General features: G+C 41.7%; 1 protein-coding gene across 1 annotated transcript; it reads left to right on the top strand.

Annotated features, from left to right (window-relative positions):
• Positions 1–7,319: 7,319 nt before the first annotated feature.
• On the top strand, positions 7,320–14,329 carry C16H11orf87 (chromosome 16 C11orf87 homolog). Its single transcript, XM_006074974.4, has 2 exons — positions 7,320–7,492; positions 8,587–14,329. The coding sequence occupies exon 2, from the start codon at positions 8,846–8,848 to the stop codon at positions 9,440–9,442; it is 597 nt and encodes a 198-aa protein (XP_006075036.1). The 5' UTR covers positions 7,320–7,492; positions 8,587–8,845; the 3' UTR covers positions 9,443–14,329.
• Positions 14,330–21,801: the final 7,472 nt, after the last annotated feature.

Raw genomic sequence — 21,801 nt, 5'->3', positions numbered from 1 at the left:
GATGAAATTTCTGCTTTGCTGTCACTTCCTCAGGAGTTATACATCCTCAAAGTATTCCTTTGTTGGTTCCCCAAAGGACTGTACACCCTGAGCAATGCATGACAGTAAGGCTGAGGAACAGGTTTGAACATAGATTTTTCCTTAAGACAATAAAGTAGGAGAAATACAAAGAGAGGTGACATAGGATAAGTTTTAATCTCAGATAGATACATTTTGGGAAAAATTACACATAGAGGTTGATGATTTGGGAAACGATTCTTCTAAAACTATACATCCCCATCAGATCAGATCAGATCAGTCGCTCAGTCATGTCTGACTCTTTGCAACCCCATGAATCGCAGCACGCCAGGCCTCCCTGTCCATCACCAACTCCCGGAGTTCACTCAGACTCACTTCCATTGAGTCAGTGATGCCATCCAGCCATCTCATCCTCTGTCGTCCCCTTCTCCTCCTGCCCCCAATCCCTCCCAGCATCAGAGTCTTTTCCAATGAGTCAACTCTTCACATGAGGTGGCCAAAGTACTGGAGTTTCAGCTTTAGCATCATTCCTTCCAAAGAAATCCCAGGGCTGATCTCCTTCAGAATGGACTGGTTGGATCTCCTTTGCAGTCCAAGGGACTCTCAAGAGTCTTCTCCAACACCACAGTTCAAAAGCATCAATTCTTCAGCGCTCAGCCTTCTTCACAGTCCAACTCTCACATCTATACATGATCACAGGAAAAACCATAGCCTTGATTAGATGAATCTTTGTTGGCAAAATAATGTCTCTGCTTTTGAACATGCTATCTAGTTTGGTCATAACTTTCCTTCCAAGGACTAAGCGTCTTTTAATTTCATGGCTGCAGTCACCATCTGCAGTGATTTTGGAGCCCATAAAAATAAAGTCTGACACTGTTTCCACTGTTTCCCCATCTATTTCCCATGAAGTGATGGGACTGGGTGCCATGATCTTCGATTTCTGAATGTTGAGCTTTAAGCCAACTTTTTCACTCTGCACTTTCACTTTCATCAAGAGGCTTTTGAGTTCCTCTTCACTTTCTGCCATAAGGGTGGTGTCATCTGCATATCTGAGGTTATTGATATTTCTCCTGGAAATCTTGATTCCAGTTTGTGTTTCTTCCAGTCCAGCGTTTCTCATGATGTACTCTGCATATAAGTTAAATAAGCAGGGTGAAAATATACAGCCTTGACGAACTCCTTTTCCTATTTGGAACCAGTCTGTTGTTCCATGTCCAGTTCTAACTGTTGCTTCCTGACCTGCATATAGGTTTCTCAAGAGGCAAGTCAGGTGGTCTGGTATTCCCATCTCTTTCAGAATTTTCCACAGTTTACTGTGACCCACGCAGTCAGAGGCTTTGGCATAGTCAATAAAGCAGAAATAGATGTTTTTCTGGAACTCTCTTGCTTTTTCCATGATCCAGTGGATGTTGGCAATTTGATCTCTGGTTCCTCTGCCTTTTCTAAAACCAGCCTGAACATCAGGAAGTTCACGGTTCACATATTGCTGGAGCCTGGCTTGCAGAATTTTGAGCATGACTTTACAAGTGTGTGAGATGAGTGCAATTGTGTGAGTTTGAGTATTCTTTGGCATTGCCTTTCTTTGGGATTGGAATGAAAACTGACCTTTTCCAGTCCTGTGGCCACTGCTGAGTTTTCCCACTTTGCTGGCATATTGAGTGCAGCACTTTCACAGCATCATCTTTCAGGATTTGGAATAGCTCAACTGGAATTCCCTCACCTCCACTAGCTTTGTTGGTAGTGATGCTTTCTAAGGCCCACTTGACTTCACATTCCAGGATGTCTGGCTCTAGGTGAGTGATCACACCATGTTGATTATCTGGGTCATGAAGATCTTTTCTGTACAGTTCTGTGTATTCTTGCCATCTCTTCTTAATATCTTCTGCTTCTGTTAGGTCCATACCATTTCTGTCCTTTATCGAGCTCATCTTTGCATGAAATGTTCCTTTGGTGTCTCTGATTTTATTGAAGAGATCCCTAGTCTTTCCCATTCTGTTGTTTTCCTCTATTTCTTTGCATTGATCGCTGAAGAAGGCTTTCTTTTTTTTTTTTTTTTAATTTTATTTTATTTTTAAACTTTACATAACTGTATTAGTTTTGCCAAATATCAAAATGAATCCGCCACAGGTATACATGTGTTCCCCATCCTGAACCCTCTTCCCTCCTCCCTCCCCATTCCATCCCTCTGGGTTGTCCAGGTTCAATGCACAATACTGAAGAAGGCTTTCTTATCTCTTCTTGCTATTCTTTGGAACTCTGCATTCAGATGTTTATATCTTTACCTTCCTCCTTTGCTTTTTGCTTCTCTTCTTTTCACAGCTATTTGTAAGACCTCCCCAGACAGCCATTTTGCTTTTTTGCATTTCTTTTCTATGGGAATGGTCTTGATCCCTGTCTCCTGTACAATGTCACGAACCTCATTTCATAGTTCATCAGGCACTCTCTCTATCAGATCTAGGCCCTTAAATCTATTTCTCACTTCCACTGTGTAATCATAAGGGATTTGATTTAGGTCATACCTGAATGGTCTAGTGGTTTTCCCTACTTTCTTCAATTTAAGTCTGAATTTGGCAATAAGGAGTTCATGATCTGAGCTACAGTCAGCTCCTGGTCTTGTTTTTGCTGACTGTATAGAGCTTCTCCATCTTTGGCTGCAAAGAATATAATCAATCTGATTTCGGTGTTGACCATCTGGTGATGTCCATGTACAGAGTCTTCTCTTGTGTTGTTGGAAGAGGGTGTTTTTTATGACCGATGCATTTTCTTGGCAAAACTCTATCAGTCTTTGCGCTGCTTCATTCCATATTCCAAGGCCAAATTTGCCTGTTACTCCAGGTGTTTCTTGACTTCCTACTTTTGCATTCCAGTCCCCTATAATGAAAAGGACATCTTTTTGGGGTGTTAGTTCTAAAACTAAAACTTTTTTGGGTGTTAGTTAGGTCTGCATCCCCATAGACCCCTAGCAAAATCTTAATGTACTTCCAGGGACATAAGCCCCTCAGTTTAAAGACTGGTTTACATAGTTAGAAAAAACTCTTTTAAATTATGAAATAGTGAACTGAAATATACTTCCTACCATATATCTTGGACTTCCCTGGTGGCTCAGACGGTAAAGCATCTGCTTACAACGAGGGAGACCCGGGTTCAATTCCTGGGTCGGGAAGATCTCCTGGAGAAGGAAATGGCAACCCACTTCAGTATTCTCGCCTGGAAAATTTCATGGATGGAGGAACCTGGTAGGCTACAATCCATGATGTCGCAAAGAGTTGGACACAACTGAGCAACTTCACTTTCACCGTTTATCTATTCTTTTATGTTTCAGTTCTCTTTGAGTACCTAGAACAGGACAAATTCATCTTCCATTGATGACACTCTAAACATTTGAAGTTTCTATGATGTATTCTTGATGTCTCACCATCTCTAGGATTCATAGCCCCAGTTTCTTGAGTTACTCATTGTCTATCCTTACTTTCATTCCCTTCACCCTTATATTTATCCTCCCATAAAAATACTCAAGCTTATAAAAATTTTCCTGAATTTTTATGTCCAAAACAGTACAATGCTTCTACTATAAGGGTTAAAATATTAATCTTTGTGATAAATTTACAATGTGAAGAGCTACCATTTATTGAATGCTTAGTATATGCTTAGTGCTCAAAAGAAACACTGCAACGAAGATGCTATTCTCATTTTATACATGAGAAGAATGAATCAGGGGAAAAAAAAAAGTAGATAATTTGAATAAAGTCAAAAGGTTCATTCAGAACCTTGTTTATTAATCAGTTGCTTACTGGGCCAGTAGTTGATTTAATGGCAATATGGCAACACGTGGAACATATTTTTGTATATATGCAGGGACCCCGAGTAGTTGAGATACGTGATTAAGCAAAATGTTAGGATCACCTAAACAAACTCTGAAAAAGTCCTTGTAAATCTAAGATGACCTGGAATGTACTGTGGTCTTGAATAACCTGCTTAGGTGACCTAGTGAAGTACTAGGGTTTCCAAACAACTCTGCTCAGTACAAGGGATTGCTTGGAGCATCTTGTGAACTGGTGCTGGGGAAAAGGGGAGGCCCCGGTGAAGGGACTTCCCAGCTCCCCTCCACTGCTTCAACAAAACAGCTCTGTTCTTCTCCAGTTTTATTTGCTTACCCTTCTCCAATAAGAAGTAGATAGAGATAAAATTGTGATAGGGTTAAAATAGATATGTGTATGCCAGTGTGAGTGTAAGAGGGAAAGAGAGAGAAACCACTAGTCACGGAAAGAACGCTAATTTTGCAGCCAGCTTGTTTGGGTTTGATCCTAGTATTATACGTACTATTAGGCAACTTGGGCATGGTTTTTAGCTACTTTGAGCTTTAATTTCCTCACCTGACATATGGCAGGTACTCAAAGATCTTTGTTGAGCAAATAAGTGAGTAAATAAATAAATTTGTATTTTGGCAAAAATAAACTTGCAGGGTTATGTTGAGGCTTTATTATAGAGTCTTTAGCATGCTTGGTATATAGCAGGCATTTTGCAAATAATAATAATAGCCATGTATTATTGTTGGTGGTAGTGTAATTATTATGGATTCATTGCTTTTGGGGGATTGATGTGCCAGGTACTCATGTAGCACTGTTCTGTAAGCTAGAGATTCCTCTTAAAACTTGAGAACAAATATCATATGTTGCTGAATGTTGGGAATGCACCTGAGTCCAAAGGGGCTTTCCCATCATAACAGGAGATCATGGGAGTCTCAGAGGCTTCTTGGTCTTCCACTCTTGCAAGTGTTACCTGAAAAGTTTGGTCGTAAAAACACTGGCAACATATTGTCTGGAAGAAGTCTTGCCATTGTGCCAGGTGTGCCAAAATCATACAGCGACTCAATGGGATCAGTTCTTGCAGCCCAAGAGGTATGCATGTTTTCTGTCACTGGTATTCTTGGGGCTTGAATCATACTACCCAGTGACACCCACTTCTATCTATTGAGCACTTTCATTTTCTGGGTTAGAACAAATTATAAACCTGCAGACTCTTCTTCTTGAGGGAGGAAGGAGAAAAAAAGTGACCTGAAAATTGATGTCTTTAATCTACCTAAATCATTTCCAGTTAAATACCATTGTCTTGTGGATCACATTCATCTGCTGCAGATTGTAAATTCTCCAAGCAAGACCTTGTCTTTTCATAGATTGTGGAAAATGGTGCAGACACTTTTAGCACTTGTGTTATAACAGATGGTTATCATTTATAACAAAAGAATAAGAACAATGGCAGCCTAATCACATGCCCTAGAAGCTTGGTATGGAAAAGAAATCCCATTATATATATATTGCAATCCCAGTACTGTGTATTATAAAAAGTATGCACGTTTTGCACTAGGAAAATATGACAACTTATTTTTTTTTTTCAATTTTAGAAAACAGACCAGTGGGAGTTAATTCTTACTATGTAAAAATTCTTTGCTTTACAAGACACTTTTTCTAAAGAGTCTCTTTAAATAGCCAGATCTCTTTTTGGAGTATTTGAAATTGAATTTGCTTTACAAAATGCTGATTAGATTCAACTTTTCAGGAGCAAGAAAAGTGTACACAAATGGGGCGTTGCATGTTAAGAGTTAATGGTGAAGTCTCAGTGATCATAGTGAAAAGGAGGCCCACCCTTCTAGAACTTGAGCCCATCAAAGTCAGCATAGCTAAATGTGGCAGGTGGCTTTTACAAGGCATTAGGTGTCCCCACTCCAGGAAAGAAACCTAAACCAGCACTGGGGTCATTGACCATCATTAACTCTGTGACTCTGGAGGCCAAAGGCATCAATCCATGCTCTCAAGAAGCCATGCATTATTCAACATGTACTGCCCTATTAGCTTCAGTAGAGATATGTTTTGTTTTGTTTTTTAATGGAAACTATTATGGAAAAATGTTGATGACTTTTATTCAAATGAATGAAAGAATCTGGGGGAGAAAATATGTATTTTTCTCTTATATGTGTCATGGGCAAGAAGAGAGAAAGGAATAGTTAGAGTAGGACTAGATAGGAACACAGGTTCAGAAGAAGGGACCCCCAGATTACAGACAACTGTTTACCACACACATGAAACCATCTTTCTTACAAAGCCTTCTGCTTGCAAATACAAGGTGCTTACCATTTATTGCTTTTCTTCCTCAATGCTGAGGCACAGCAGGAAAAAGCAGCAGTGAACACTGCAGCACTCAATTTAGCAACAGAGAATTGTACAGGCACTGTATTGGACTCAAAGATGGGAAGACAACAGAACTGTAAGGGAAGAAGGAAATGCACACTTAATAAGACACCTGAATGCCTTCAAAGACCAATACATTATCTTTGAAACTGCTGTTTTCTATAGTAAAAATATGAGAATACTTTGTTTTGAAGTTGGCTACTGTAGTCAAATGTGCTATTCATATTTTCCCAAGGGTTCCAAACCAATAGTTCATTAGTCTCTGCCCAAATTTAGGCAGAATCTTTCAGGAAGTCCTATCCATTGTGCTGAAAGACTACTGTTAATACTACAGAAAGGCAAGGGACACCTTTGCAAATGTTAGGGCCAATAAATGGGGTACTCTGTAAGAAGCACAATGCTTGGAATTTTCATAGGGTTTCATTTCTGCACTTTTCTGAATGATTTTCATCTCCCTGCCTTATAAGCTTTTTGCGTGCTGTGTGTGCTCATGAGCGTCTAGATTGTCAGCATACAAGGCGTATTTAATACACTGAGTGTTATTTTGGGCCTGGAGTTGAGTGCGTGAGGGAAGAGAGGAGGATCCCGAGTTGGGTAGAGGGAAAGATAAGTGGGAGATTCTGACCTTATAGGAGAGGAAAATGGTTCATTTGCATTGTTTGATATTAAATAAATGTTCACGTTTGTATTTCAGGTTCTGCCACATCTGTGTTCAGAAATGTCCCTCTCACGGACGCAGTTTCTGTTCAGAGCCAGGCCAGCACAGACAGGATTGGAGAAAGGGACGATCCTCGTCAGCAGAGAGAGGAAATCTATTGTGTGCCCTGAGGGGAGAGGGATCTCTAGAGTGTAAAAATGTGTGCTTGGGACCACGTGGGCAAGAGGTGAGGGTGAAGAATCGGGCAGCCAGAGAACGAAGCTTCAACCCTTCCCAAGCAGAGCGCTGCGGAAGGTGGGTTGCTTACAGGGTGGAGCTGGGGATTACTGCCCAGCGCCTGGGCAGGGAAACAGCAGGGAACTGAGAACCTGTGTGGCAGAGCCTGGCTTTGCCAGGACGAGGTGTTGGGGTATGAGGGTGAGGTGGGGGCCTGAGGGGTGGCTTGGAGCCCTGGCGGTGGCTGCCTGACGTCACCGGCCTCTCTGGCAATAGGCTGCGAGCTGAGCTCCCCAAAGCGGCAGCGGCGGCGGCAGCGCGGCTCGGTTTCTGGCCCCTTCACTCCGCGCCTTCTGCAGCCGATACTGCAGCCGCGCGGCGGGGCTCCCTCCTTGCAGCCAGCTGGCGGCCCCAGGTAAGGGACGCGGGGCGACTGAAACTCGGGGCGGCCGGGTGGCCAGGCGCGAGTGGGTAGGACAGCCCTGGCGGCCTGCGCAGGCACCTCTGGCCGTGGCTTCGGCCCCCGCCCCTGCCCCGGCCCGGGCTTGCGCGCCGCCTCGCTGCTCCGCAGTGCAACAGTTTGCAGCGGCCTCTCGAGAGCGGAAAGGGGGCTCTGCTGTGCGCTAAGGGTCTTCCTGGCTCTGGTCCCCGGGAAGAGCCTCAGGGCCCTCAGGCTGAGTCTGGAAAGACCCGAGAGAAGGTCCGTTCCCCAAACTTTGCAGGCGGGAACCCTCCCCCTTTCATTTCCAGTACCATTAGAAGCAGGATACTGTCAAGTGGGGGTGGAGACACAGAGATGGGGAAAAGGGGGCGTTTGTAGGGATGTGCTTTAGCTAGGAAAGGTGCTTCAGCCAGTGCTTTTTTTTTTTTTTTTTTTTTGATTGGGGGGTGGGGAGGTACCGAGGAAGAAAGCTGGAGCAAGGGTGGAGCGCAGTCCTGCGTGTCAGCCGTGGCCGCGGACAGGGATGGAGTGGATGTAGCTCCAGAGTTACCCCCATGGGAATGATACCTAAGGGATCTGACATCGTTCAGGGAGGGTCTGGAGGGCGGGGGACCCAAGGGAGGAGTGCGTTCCCGGAGCCGGCTCGGCGGCCCAGGGTGGGTGCTAGGAAGGGTAAGATTCAGGAGAAGACATCCATTGAGAGGGCGCAGAAAAGAGGCGAACCGGCGCTCTGAGAAGAGAGGACCGCGTTCCGAAGTGGCTGCGTGTCTGTTGCAATTAGAAAGTTGTGGAGGGCGCAGGGAGGCTGCTTTATCTGCTGAGTAATCGGCATCTCTGCGGTGTCGGCGCAGACCCTCTTCTCCGCAAAGTGGCGAGAGAGCAGAACTGAAGGCTTTGGTGCGCGGCCAGGGGCGGGCGGGCGGACTGGGGTCTGTGGGCTGTGAAGACTGGCAGCGCCCAGCTGAAGCAGTGCGCTCAGAGGGCCGCTTTGCAGTGGCGCTGATCATTCCGGTTCTCTGCTCCCTAGGCAGCGGCCGGGATCCTAACCAAGCCTGTTCTCTTTGCAGCCTGGTGCTTTGGCAAAGGAAAAGGGCGCGCGGACACGCGTTCGAGGCGGGGCCGGAGAGGATCTCCTGGGCACCGCTCGCTCCCTGGCCGGTTTGCTTGCCCACAGTTGCTCCCTTAGTCCTTCGCTCGCGTGCGCATCCCCTCCCACACCAGGGAGTAGTTTTGGGTGCTGCGGGCTCCGTCCTTTTCTTGGCTGGTGAGAACCGTGTGCTCAAAAGAGGAAGTCCTGAGGGCCCAGCCCCTCCCAGCCCAGCGCCGATGAGTGCCAGGGCGCCCAAGGAGCTGAGGCTGGCTCTGCCGCCGTGTCTCCTCAACCGGACCTTCGCTTCCCCCAACGCCAGCGGCAGCGGCAACGCGAGCGCCCGTGGCCAAGGCGCAGGAGGCGGTAGCAGTGGCACCTGCATCACGCAGGTGGGACAGCAGCTTTTCCAGTCCTTCTCCTCCACGCTGGTGCTGATTGTCCTGGTCACCCTCATCTTCTGCCTCATCGTGCTGTCCCTCTCCACTTTCCATATCCACAAGCGTAGGATGAAGAAGAGGAAGATGCAGAGGGCTCAGGAGGAATACGAGCGGGATCACTGCGGCGGCAACCGCGGTGGGAGGGGGCTGCCCCAACACGAGGGAGGCCAGGCTTCCACCCAAGGAAAAGAAGCCCGGCTGGAGAGGCAGGCCCGGGACTCTGCCTTCTGCGCCCCATCCAGCGCTTCTTCTTCGTCTTCTCCTCCTGGCCTCCCATGCCAGGCTCCCTGTGCTCCGCCTCCACCGCCGGCCCCCAGTCCGCAAGGAGCACACACAGCCTCCTCCTGTTTGGACCCAGTTGGCGAGGGCCTTTTGCAAGCGGTGGTACTATCCTGATTGTCTAGCCCCTCTCCTCTTCCCTTCCTCCTTTCCAGCATTTTTGCCGTCCTTGCTTTTTTTTTTTTTTTTTCCCCTCCCTTCCGGTCTTTCTCTTCCACTTTCCTGTGGCCTCCCTTTCCTCTTCCCTTTTTCCTTATCTGTCCTCCCCCTCCTCTCTGTTTCTCCTCCGCCGAGGCACTGTGCGGTATTTGTAAATATTGGGCGAGGGAAGTCTCGGAAGAAGAAATAACGCTGATAATACTTTATTATTAATATTTATAGTAATTATTCTAATATTAATTACATGATCCAAGCGCATGACAAATCACATAATTTCTCATTGTCAATGAAAGACGCGTCTTCCCTTTGCACCCTGCGCCCCCCACAATACGGAGGAGAAACCGCACAAGCTACCAAATATGTAAAAGGCATTGACCCCTGGAGCAAAGGGAGTGGAGGGGCCTGGTGTGTTGTACATAGCTGTCAAGTTAAGGTTCATTACCTTTCTTCTCCTTAACCCCCAAAGCTTTCACTTTTCCTTCAGCTTCCCTCCTTTCCCCATTCCTATCTTCAGCTGGGCTCAGGCAATAGTACACTATAAAGAAAACGTAAACTTAAGCACCAGGACTACAAGAGGCCACAGAGACTTGTCCCGAAAAACGTTTATGACAGGTACCGCTCTCCAGTCAGCTCTCTTCTTACCTTCAGTTTCTCTTTTCTAGGACCAGGCATTTTAATTTACTTTTAGAAATGCCCCTTGCTGGTCGAGCATAAGTTTATTGAAAATCTTTTAAATGAGTTTAAATGACAGAATCTAGTCCTTTATCCTTGCCCCACCCCCACCTGTACACCTTTGACTTGTGGCATTTCAGGATTCAAGGAGGATCCGGGAGCTGTCCAGCTAGATCTGGTGCTGAAATTGTCTCAGAACTGGTTACATTCTTTGGTTGTGCAGGTGCAAAAGGGGCTATTTTGGGAAGTGAATATGTTAGCTTTTTGTTGGTTTCTTTCCTCTTTTTCTACAGTCGGGTTTATATGTACTATTGGTTTTCTTCTTATTAAACATTGCATACATTACCTTTTTTTTTTGTAAAAAATAAATTAGGCAATGTGCAGTACTGAAAGTGCAGTGTTTAACCAACCAGAATGTTTCTGTTTAATTTTTAGAACACGTGCGCCTTTGTTATATATTTATTATATTGGTACCAAATACAAAAGCAAACTATAATTCTGTACTATGTTCTTCAAACTGTATATTCGTGTTCTTCTTTAGCTGTTGATATAATGGTTACCACTGGATGAGGATTTCAGTGGTCAGGCCTGGCTTCTGCTGTTTCCAGAAGTGTTCTTTTGTACCTTACTCTGTAGTAGACTGTTATAAAAAGATGATACTTCTGTTTTCTTATTTCTTTTGCAAATGACAGAGACAACCACAACAGAAAACAAACAAATAATGGATGTGCAGGAATGCCATCTATTAAAACATGGTTAATATTTAAACAGTGGCTGTAGTCCTCCCTGCATGCAGTTACCACCTGGAGGCAGTGGTGTGTGTGTGTGCTTGCTTATATTGTATGTGTTGGGGGTGAGACTGGTGGGGATGTTGGGCAATTTGGATGACAGGACATGCAAATTTTAAGAGAAGTTAATCCAGTAACTGCTTGTAGAATAAAAATGTCTGCAACTTTTTAGTTAGAAATCTGTTCCTGTATCTGGGGTGCAGTTAAAGAGTGTCTCTCTTTCCCTTTCTCAGTCTGGCTTACCTAACTTCATTGAATGTATGAAAAAAGACTAAGAAAAAGGAAAGTGAGAGACAAAATTCAATATTTTTGTTCTCTCTCCTAATGCCAGACAAGGCCATCTGTGTTACAAATGGAATCCACCTATGGTTATTTACCAATTTGTTTCCCTTGGGCTGATGATAGAAGGGTCCAGAAGCATATTATAACTTAACTGTATGCAGAGTCATCCTTTCTTGGGAACAAATATGGAAAATGTATGAATGAGAATGTTCTACAAAAAGCTCAACTAAAAGGGACCTTACTAACCTGCAGGATGTAAGGCAACAGTGCCCCTAAGTGCATCCCTCTCCCAAGTAACAAGTAGTTCTAGAATCTCTGTCTTGGTTCCAGGTGTATGTGCTATTAGAGGAAACATTACCTCTGAGATTTTAGGCCATCTATTAAATTGCCCAAACTCAATTTACATCTTTTCTAAATTGATGTAATAAGCTAAATTTTAATCACCGATTAGATACCACTCAAGACCTTTCCTGAAGCACAGAGGATCATCATTTAAGCATGTAGTGTTGTAATACTAGGAAGACTAGGTGTAATCTTTGGATACAATATATTAACAATGAACCAGATTCTCTCCAGTGCCTTAGTCACTTCCTAGTAATAGATAAAAGACAGCATTAACTCCCTCAGTCCACTTGGGAATCCCTTAGTATATCAGAGCTCTACATTGTACATTAGAATGACTAAGGCACTGTGAAGAAGAAAGTCCATTAATTTTTGTAGCTCACCCTCATCTAGCTATAGCTATTTAATACCCTATTACAGAATGACTTTGGGGCTTGAAATTTGAATAGAATTAGGGATTCAGAAGGGAGCATCCTCATTTCCAGTGAGCTCCACTAAGTGCATGGATATTACTTTCTCCCCCTCATTTGGTGCACTTTTTACAGTGAATAATTTCCCATTTTATTAAAGCAATAAGATGTTCTGTTGTGAGCAGTGCTGGATGATGATTCCATTTCCTTGGTGCTGAAGCTACTCATACATTTTTGCCTTATGAATCATAGTGCATTCAAGGCATGCAATAATAATCCGGTTTCAAGAAGCAACCTGTACACTCCAGGGGGTAATTATGAAATTGTCTTGTATAATATTTCCCCAAAGGAGTAGAGGGAACAGGAGAAATAAAAACATTATATATATTGTCTTAAAAAGATCTCGATACCTCTAAACATAGCCACACATCCATAATATGCTATAATTGTGCACCTTTTAATATGTACACCTTTCTCCATTAATTGACTATGGTTTAATATTTTTAATAGTGCTCTCTGTAAAGATGATGTGGTTTGTGAGTCAAATTTCATGCTGAGTTAATATTCTCAGAACTCCATAAACTTCTGGTGGTGTCACTTGAGGTTTTTTTTATGAGATAGAGAATCACATGAAATTTTAGTAATGCCAGTTCCCACACCAAATTATTGCAATAAGCACATATCCAAGCAATTTGCACAGACCCTGTTTAAAGCATTGCTTCTTATAGAGCTCAGTTGACAGTCTCAGGAGTTCGGGATGCTACCAACAGGGCATTTTGGATTTCATTTTATATGAAACAAAAGGAAATCTGGAAATAGACAAATTTATTTTAAGGATTTTATTCACTGATGTCCCGTCAAACTAATTGCTTCAAATCCCTATAGCTACAGCTCAACTTATGCACTTGCTATTCAGTATTCATAAGGTGGCATGCTTGATTCTTATTGTTTTTAAAGATAAGAAAATTGGAGAGAGAATACCATTATGTCAACTGTATAGGACTCTGAATCTTAAAGATGTAGATGGATATAATCTTCTTTAGAATTTATATACACCCATAGATATGTATTTATATATGCATACATTTTGTACAAATTTACAATGGACTTTTTGTATTCTCTTTTCTGTCATTACAAGAATGAGATGGAAACCAAATAGTTGTTCCATCCTCTTATCCAGAGAGGATACTGAGAAGTTGGGTATATGCATGCACTTATTTCTCTGGAGTTAAATCTGAATGACTTTCTCTTTATTTAATGAAAGGGGAGAGTTCTGTTTGACTCGGGGGAATTGGTAATTAGATAAGCTTCCTTTCCTTGTTAGTGACTCAAATGTAGCAATGATACTGAATTTATGACCATATCTATGTGGTCTGAATATCTAGATGGAAAACAAAAATACCTAGAAGAGATTTAGGGCCATCTAGACCACAAACCTGGATTGTGGCTCAATTTTTAATTTTCAGCCTATATGTGGTGTGGAGATACAATTTATATCTGCATAGCTAAAGGTAAAGTGAAAATATGACCATTATCTGTTTAGTTTGATAAGTAGTATTTGGAAAATATGGATAAAGTAGCTTTAAAAAACTTTGGCATCTGACTTTTTCCACTGTTTCTATCTATATCAATTTAATTAATTAGATAATGGTTAAAATTCCATTTTCCATTGTGCAGGCATGCTTTAAATGCTTTTCTGTGGGTGACAGTTGAGCAATTGCTAGCTGATATTATGTGGAAGTTGTAGGTTAAATTAGAACCAGAAGCTTAATCTGGTCAGGCTCCTCAGGTCCATTCCCATGTGAATCTGGACTTTGAGTCTAAATCTGAAAAGCCGCTCATCTGGGCTATTCTTTTTTGGAACTAGTGTTTGTGGCTAATAGATGTTTTAGTTTACATTAGGATAAATTGACCTATCTACTGAAGGATACTTAATCATTGAATTGAACGTAAATCTTATTCTGATTTGCTTTTTATTTATTTGATAATTTTTGAGAAACAGTTTCAATGGCTTGAAATCAATACTTATTAATGTCACCAACCTAATAATACAATTGGTGCCATGTAGGAATGCTTAGCTTAGGATAGAATTTAATTAGCTTTAATTAGGGACATGTCTTATTAAGATGGTCCTATCTGTGTGAGGGAGGGGCATGTGATTTCACTGGATTTTTTTTTTCTATTGAGAGGTTAACAACAACAATAATGACGACAACAAGACCAGCAACAGAAAAAAAAAAACAAACCTGATTTTGGAACTTGAGTATATCCAACAGACAGAATAAAACAGATACCAGAATTCATGGAAATTTTGTTCTGTTTTTCTATCAATAAAAGAGTTTTCTTGTTAATTGGCTTTTTGGACACTATTTCCTTATTAACTTAATCTGTGAAATAGCAGGATTACAAAATTATTCATTCTATTACCCCCAGATGCTCAAAGAAAAAAATTTTTAAATCCCATTACCCATCTGATCTTCCTTACAAATCAACTGCATGTGAGAAGTGGAAAGTGTATACATTTTGAAAGTGAAAAGTGAAAGTGTTAGTCACTCAGTCATGTCCGATTCTTTGTGACCCCATAGACTATAGCCTGCCCAGTTCTTCTGTCCATGGAATTCTCCAGGCAATAATACTGGAGTGGGTTGTCATTTCCTACTCCAGAGGATCTTCCTGATGCAAGAATAGAACATGCGTCTCTTAACATCTCCTGCAATGGCAGGTGGGTTCTTTACCACTAGCACCGCCTAGGAAGTCCAATTTAGAATAACCCAACAAACTGAGTCCAGTACAATAATTCACAATCATTTTAAGAACATGCTCAGTCTCTTTAGATCACATGCTCAGTCTCTCAGATTTCCTCTCTCCCAGCCTATATTTCTCTAACATAACCAGATGTACGGGGAAAAGATACAGTTGACATGATTTTGTGGCAGTGGGGGAAACTGGAGCCTCAGATTCATTTAAATTCCTATGGATTCTACTTGAACCCTGCTGAAAAGCAGCTGATTGGAACTGCTCTCTAATCTGAGGTGCTATTTCCCTATCCAGCCTTTGTGCTGACATTCACCACTGTAGTCTTAGACCCCAGACCTTTGTCCCCAGGCTCAAAGTCATCTCCGCAGGGATCTATACACCCTGTCCCCTGCCATCCCTAGGTCCAGCAGTGCTCTACAGTTTGTCCCCTTTTTTAAATATAGGAACTTCTGGGTGTCCTGCATGCCATGGACCTTCTATTGAAGAGCACAGGTGCTAAGACTTAGTCTCCAACCATGGTCCTCCTGGGAAGTAAATATTCTTCAGCCTCAGCTGTTTGACTCAAAAGGTGGACAGGTATTCATTTAGCTAGGCCTCATGAGACTTTGATCACTTGATGTGAAGGACTGACTCATTGGAAAAGACTCTGATGCTGGGAAAGATTGAAGGCAAAAGGAGAAGGAGGCAACAGAGGATGAGATGGTTAGATAGCATCACTGAGTCAATGGATATGAATCTGAGCAAACTCCAGAAGATAATGGAGGACAGAAGAACCTGGTGTGCTCAGTCCATGGTATCACAAAGAGTCAGACATGACTTAGTGACTACACAACAACAGAAGACTGACAATGAATATACTTGCTGACTCCTTGGATATCCCTATGAGGACTTAATTAATTAAATGGTAGCTGGATATTCTTTCTCTGATTAGTTATTGAAATCCAATCTCTTTTTCTAAAAGTACTTCTCCAAATATGTCCCAGTCTTGCTGATATCACTGGGCTTCCCTTTCTGAAAAGTTGACTCTATTTTTCAAAACTTTGCAGAACTTTTATTAATGCCTCTTTTCTACCTTACACTGACCATCCTCTGTCTGCATCTGCAAATCCTCTCTCCTTGGGTCATGGCCCCAAAATAGGATTTTTAATTTTAGCCTGGAAGATTATATATCACTGAATGATACAAAAATTTGCTCTGCAGATTTTCAAAAATCTTGGGGAAACCCCTCAAATACACTGAGATGACAAAAAAAAAATACTTTTCACATACAGATGTGGCTACTCTATTTTCCTATAATTAATCTAATCTATGTCATAGGAACTAAGCTCTTTTAAGAAAATTCTCAAACTCTCAATTTTTTTCTTTCTGCCTTGTTTCTTTCCAAGTTAGTGTCTGGGAAAGAATTACATGATCTTATTGTTACAGATGATGAAGATGCCTCTGAACTGTGCAGTGTTAAATATATTTTGGGGCTGTAGAGTGTCCATTCAATCTACCCTCTGGGAAGAAAGTTCCAGCTAGTACCCACCACTGTATCCTGTGATCCTGGACATTTTATATATCTCAAAATCTGAGTCTACAGAAGCTTTTTTATTCTAAATGCAAGATTTTGCTGTTTTACTGTGTGATAAGCATCTCTAAATCTCCTCAACTGGGACAAATGAAAATCTCTGGGTACCTTGGTACATCCCATTCAGGCAATGGGTAATAAGAAGATCTCTAATTGCCTATTGTCACCACCATCGACCCACTGCCACTGCCTTCCTATAGAAGAAAGAATAATAGCTCACTTTCCCTAGTAATGGTTCCTCCTAGTATAGCCAGGGAGATACTCTAAACTCTCTGGTCTAAAATCCTCAGACTCTTTGATCCTTTTAGAATGCTCATCATTTGACCCCTCTCTATTGTTGTCTGTTCCTAAATTAAGGGGCTTAAGCAGCAAGAACAGAACCTACCCATCTCAATAAATATTTGACTCCTTTCTTCCCTCCAAATTAACTGAAAGGGATAGACTTTTTCTATATAGCCTCCTTAAGGACTTCCTCTGGTACAGTCAAGCAAAAAGGGGTAGATTGGGGCTTTTGCTTTCTAAATGCCATGTCTCCAACCTCACAGGTAAGTCTTAAAATGGAAGAGAGAGTGTGGAAGAGTGATTGGTCTATTGGTAAACAGGCCTACATTGGGAGTTGCTTCAGAAATACTTTATTAGTTACACTTGTTTATACAGACATGGCTATTTTTAGTTGAACAGCAAAAATTCAGGGATATCAGAAAGACATTCTTTCTCCACTCTGCTTGCCAGTGTGTGAAGTCCCTAAGTTAACAGCTGGTTCCAGTGGTTTAAAACACCCTTGAGAGAGATCATATGTGCCACCAGGCACATATTTTGTGCCTCAATATGTATCACCCTTTCCTAGAGATCCTGCAAAAGAAAGGAGAAGAAGACGTGTAGGTCCCTAAGTTCCAAAAGGGGCAGATATCATCAGAGAAGAACAAAGAAGGAAAAGCTGGAAGATACACTTCTCTAGCTTTGCCCTTGTGGGGTGGACCCCCTTCACCTGTCACAGTGAGGAGATGCATAAAGGATCATAATTATGCCCTACATATGAGACCATGGCCATGCTATGTCAGGTTTATTTGCAGGATTCACCCAGGTTAGCAGTCCTGTTCTTAGACTCATGGGTAGCTTCATTCCTTTGCTACACTTCTACTTCCCTGTTTCTGACAGCTGTCAATCTACCTGCAGTCCCCACAGTCCTGTGGCTTGGTCACTGATTAGGTCATTGACAATTTTTGTTTTGAATCTGATTGATGAGATGATCCCTTTGAATCTTTCACCTCTGGCATTTGGGAGTTCATTCAATCAAATGATATTCACTGAGAACAAACTACATGCCAGGCATCATTTTTGGTGCCAGAAATACAGCAGTGAACAGAATAGGCAAAATGTCCCATCTTCACAGAGATTTCATTCTAGTGGAGGAAGACAATAAACAAAAGTCATAAGTAAATTATGAAGTATCTATTGGGATAGAAGTGCTATAGAGATAATAAACTACAGAAGGGGGATATGGAGTGTTCCGGGAGAGAGTGGATTAGGATGGTCAGAGAAGGTTTCACTGAGAAAATATCTGAGCAAAGACTTGAAGAAGTTTCACAAATATATGAATGAGTTAACTGAACTGATTAAAGATTGTTTGGTTAGAAGGACTTGTAAAACCCAGTTCAACAAAGGTCCTAGTTTTGTTGTTGTTGTTGTTCAGTCACTCAGTTGTGTCTGACTCTTTGCAACGGCATAGACTGCCACATGCCAGGCTTCCCTGTCCTTCACCTAGTTTTGTAAATGATCAAATAAAAATTTTGGTTTAGAAAGAAGGCAAGAAATGGATGCGTACCGAACAATCTATCAAACTGTCACTCCCCGAGTAGGGAAGAGGGGTAAAATCTATTCCTAACCTTGAGGACCTCATAGTCTAATAAGCCAATAAATTTCAACTCAGGTCAATCCTGGTAACAAATATATGTTTTTAGAAAAAGTACCTCAGAAACACAAAGCAAGTGTAGCAGAAAAGTCTGTAGGGAAGGGTTAGAAAAGTTTCCCAGAGGAGGTAATACTTTAGTTAGCTTTCAAAGGATAAGTAGGTATTCACCAAGAGAAGGAAATACATTCTAGGCAAAAATAAAAACAAAAAACATGTCTGAAAGCACAGAGGTAAGAGTGCTGTGCATATTTGGGGAATGTTACAAAGTTCATACTGGAAGTGACATACAAGAAGTCTGAAAAATGAAGTAAGCCAGACCATTAAGGCTCCTTCAAGAGTCTCTTCTGAGAATATGCTTTTCTGTTGTCAGTGGGGAGTCAGTGAGGAATTTTGAATATAGAGCAGCATCAGTGTATAGAATAGAATCAAATGTGTTCATCGAACTAGATGTAGAGGCACCAGATAGAAAGCAACTGTCACAATCTTGCAACAAATGAAGAGGGTTTGAACCAATGGGGATGAAGTTGAAGGAAAAGGGTATATTCAAGAAAATGTTAGGCTACTGAATTGATGGAGCTGGTGATTAATAGATACATGGGGTGAGGGAGTGGAAGCAAAAAGAAGAGAAAAAGGCAGAGAGTAAATTTATGCTTTCTATTTTGTAGATTAGAGCAAATGGTCTGGGTGCTGCTTAAGCATGAATTGGGAAGAATGAATTGGGAACAAAGTTAATCATGAACCACTGGGGGCTCAAATGGAGTTATGGTCTTTGCTTGGAATAGCATAAATGGGTTTGCTCCTAGGTCACGCTCAGACTGATAAAGTCTTGCTCTGTGAAGTATCCTGAAATCTGGCATTTGAACTTCAACAAATAGCATTGCCACTATCATGTAGTTTCTGGATGACTGCTCATTGTCATCAACTTGCAGGAGTTCTCCATATGTCTGGAAGTGTGTGTGTTCTGATATTAGCTTCTAGGCCATTTGTTGCAATTCTGAGACATGCCTGCAGAGAACTGTGAAGTTATACAGGAGCTACCATAAACCTCTTGGTTCTCTTGGAATAGAGAAATGATCAGATATGACACCATTGACTGTGATAAGAACTGATACTGCTGCAAAGGAATTGCAGGGTGTTGTTGAATTTGTTGAAGATCCAATATAACCAGAATTATGGGGAAAAGGCCTGAGTTCAAATATTGGCTCTGCCATTTGGTATCCCTGAGACCTTGGGTAAGTTCTTTAACTTTTCATGCTTCAGTTTTATGAAAGTTTGTTGTATGAATCCAGTGAGAATGTATATGCAAAGGTCTACCAATAGTGGACAATGATTGCATGGTAGTTCTTATTTCTGCTTCCTTTTTGGGGATTGCATAACAAAGGGAGTGTGTAGTTTTCTGTTAGATGATTAGTAGAAAGCTTATTTCTTTATGCTCTAAAATCACATTCTAATCTCTAGCAAAGTGCCTGGCATATGGTACTTATTCAATAAAAAATGTTGTTAATAAATAAGTGACTGAATGAGTTGAAATTTTGCAAACACATTCCTGATAATGTCCTTTGATTCTACTATAGGGTTGTAGCCAAAAACACCAACAGAAGAAAAGTAAAAGTCAACAGGATATTTGTAATGATCATCAATTTCACTTGACTTCTGGATGGCAATAAGAGTGGCATCAATGGAATCTTTGGTATTATCTTCAAAGAAATGTTTTGCAGATATAATGTTCCACCACCATATTCTAGCCCTACTCTATGGTTGTCTAAATAGCCCAGCAAAACTTGCTTGTAGGATCTGAATCTTAATGCTTCTCGTGGCTGGTAAAAAAGTAGTAAGTCAATCATATTAACTGAGGCCAAATGAGCACTTGTTGAAGAGGATCAGGTAAGTAATTGGTTACCTGGTATTGTCTCACTGTCCATGAAATCTTCTACACTTGGAAGAGATGCTAAAGAAGAAAATAGGACCCAATCTTCTCAAAGAGATTATGACTCAAAGAGTTAGGGAGAGAAGACTTCCAGAATGTAATAATGAAAGAGAAAACAAATTGAAGTGGCAGTTATGAATAAATAATAAGCCAACTTGAATGAATACAAACTGATTATGGATTATAAAATCTTCTTTCACTCTCACATCCATTAAGGAAGCCATAAGATTCCACTGATTACTGTAGACAGAGAAATTTGAGTCTGACAGCAAGATATGGAGTTGAGGAAATGAGAGACCTAGTCTCTGTCTACACTAGAAAGTGTGCTGCTGTCCCTAGTGGTTAGGAAAACTATAGACCTTTGGCAGACTTGCCACAACCCATAATTTCTCTTTTTTCACCTACCCTAGAAGAGACTTAGCAGCAGCAGCAGAATGTCCTTATGTTCTCTGAACCGCCCAATGTTTCCCAATGTTTTGCTCTGTGTCCAAATACCACTTGAAGGTCAGTCTTCCTCTTTTATGACTGCTATACCCAATTTCAATGTGTGGAGATTGTGTTTCTCACACCACCAACAGGCAATTCTTAGATACCAGTTGGGTATCTTACAATTTAACTAAAATTTGACACCATCTATCAAGAGACAGCATCAGAATCCACAGGTAAGGGTCTCAATCTCACTACACTGCCCCTACTCTTACTTCAAACATTGGTCACAATTCCAGGTTGTTCCTTTTGGTCCATTGGCTACAAATCGGAGGTTCCCACAACTTCCCCACAGCTTCAACTAACTTCCTAGAGTGGCTCACAGAACTCATAGACACATTTTACTTACTAGGTCTCCAGTTTATTAGACAAAAGAATGTAACTCACAAGCAGCCAGATGCAAGAGATGCACAGGGCAAGCTATTTGTAAAGAACACAGAGCTTCCATGCCTACTCAAGTGCACCACTCTCCCCAATTCTCCATGTGTTCACCAACCCAGAAGCAATATGAATTCCATTTTTAATTTTTTTTTAAGGGAGGCTTCATTACACAGGTGTGATTGATTAAATCACTGACCATTGATGATTGAACTCCATCTTCAGGCTCTTTCCCCTTCCTGGAGGTCTGAGGGTGGTCTAAGTTCAATCACATGGTTGGTTCTGCAGACAGTCAGCCCCCATCCTTAGGTGCTTTCTTGGTTGCTTTCAATTTTTAGGAAATTCTAAGAGTTTGGGGAGCTGTGAAGTAGGAAACTTGGAGGAAGATCAAATATATATGACAAATATGTTTTTGTCATCTGAATGACAACATATACATTTTTCTTACCAATCACAATTTTATACCTTCAAAAGTCACACTTTCTCTTGGGACCATTGTCTATCTTTGAAAATTCAAAATGAAAGTGTGTCCCTCTCTTAATTTCATCTGTGGCTTACTCCTTTCCTTATCAGATCGCTACTGTTTGCAACGTTGAGCATGGGTATTTGGTATTTATAACCAATAATGACTATGATGGTTTAAGATACCATTCTCATTTAATGGAAGCCTAAAATGCCTTGGGTAGGGATAGGTATTTCAGAGAAAAGCTCTGGGTGCCCAAGTGTTGATCTTGCTACCTTTCTGATCATATCAAGAGAATAACCATCTACTTTGTCTTCAACAGGTAAGACC

The sequence above is a fragment of the Bubalus bubalis genome, chromosome 16 (genome assembly GCF_019923935.1).
Source record: "Bubalus bubalis isolate 160015118507 breed Murrah chromosome 16, NDDB_SH_1, whole genome shotgun sequence".
Taxonomy (NCBI): domain Eukaryota; kingdom Metazoa; phylum Chordata; class Mammalia; order Artiodactyla; family Bovidae; genus Bubalus; species Bubalus bubalis.
The sequence above is the reverse complement of the archived record's forward strand: the minus strand, read 5'-3'. Positions and strand labels throughout refer to the sequence as shown.

What these genes read in the sequence shown, in the direction of transcription:
- C16H11orf87 (XM_006074974.4), top strand. Translation starts at nt 8,846, where the DNA reads ATGAGTGCCAGGGCGCCCAAGGAGCTGAGGCTGGCTCTGCCGCCGTGT.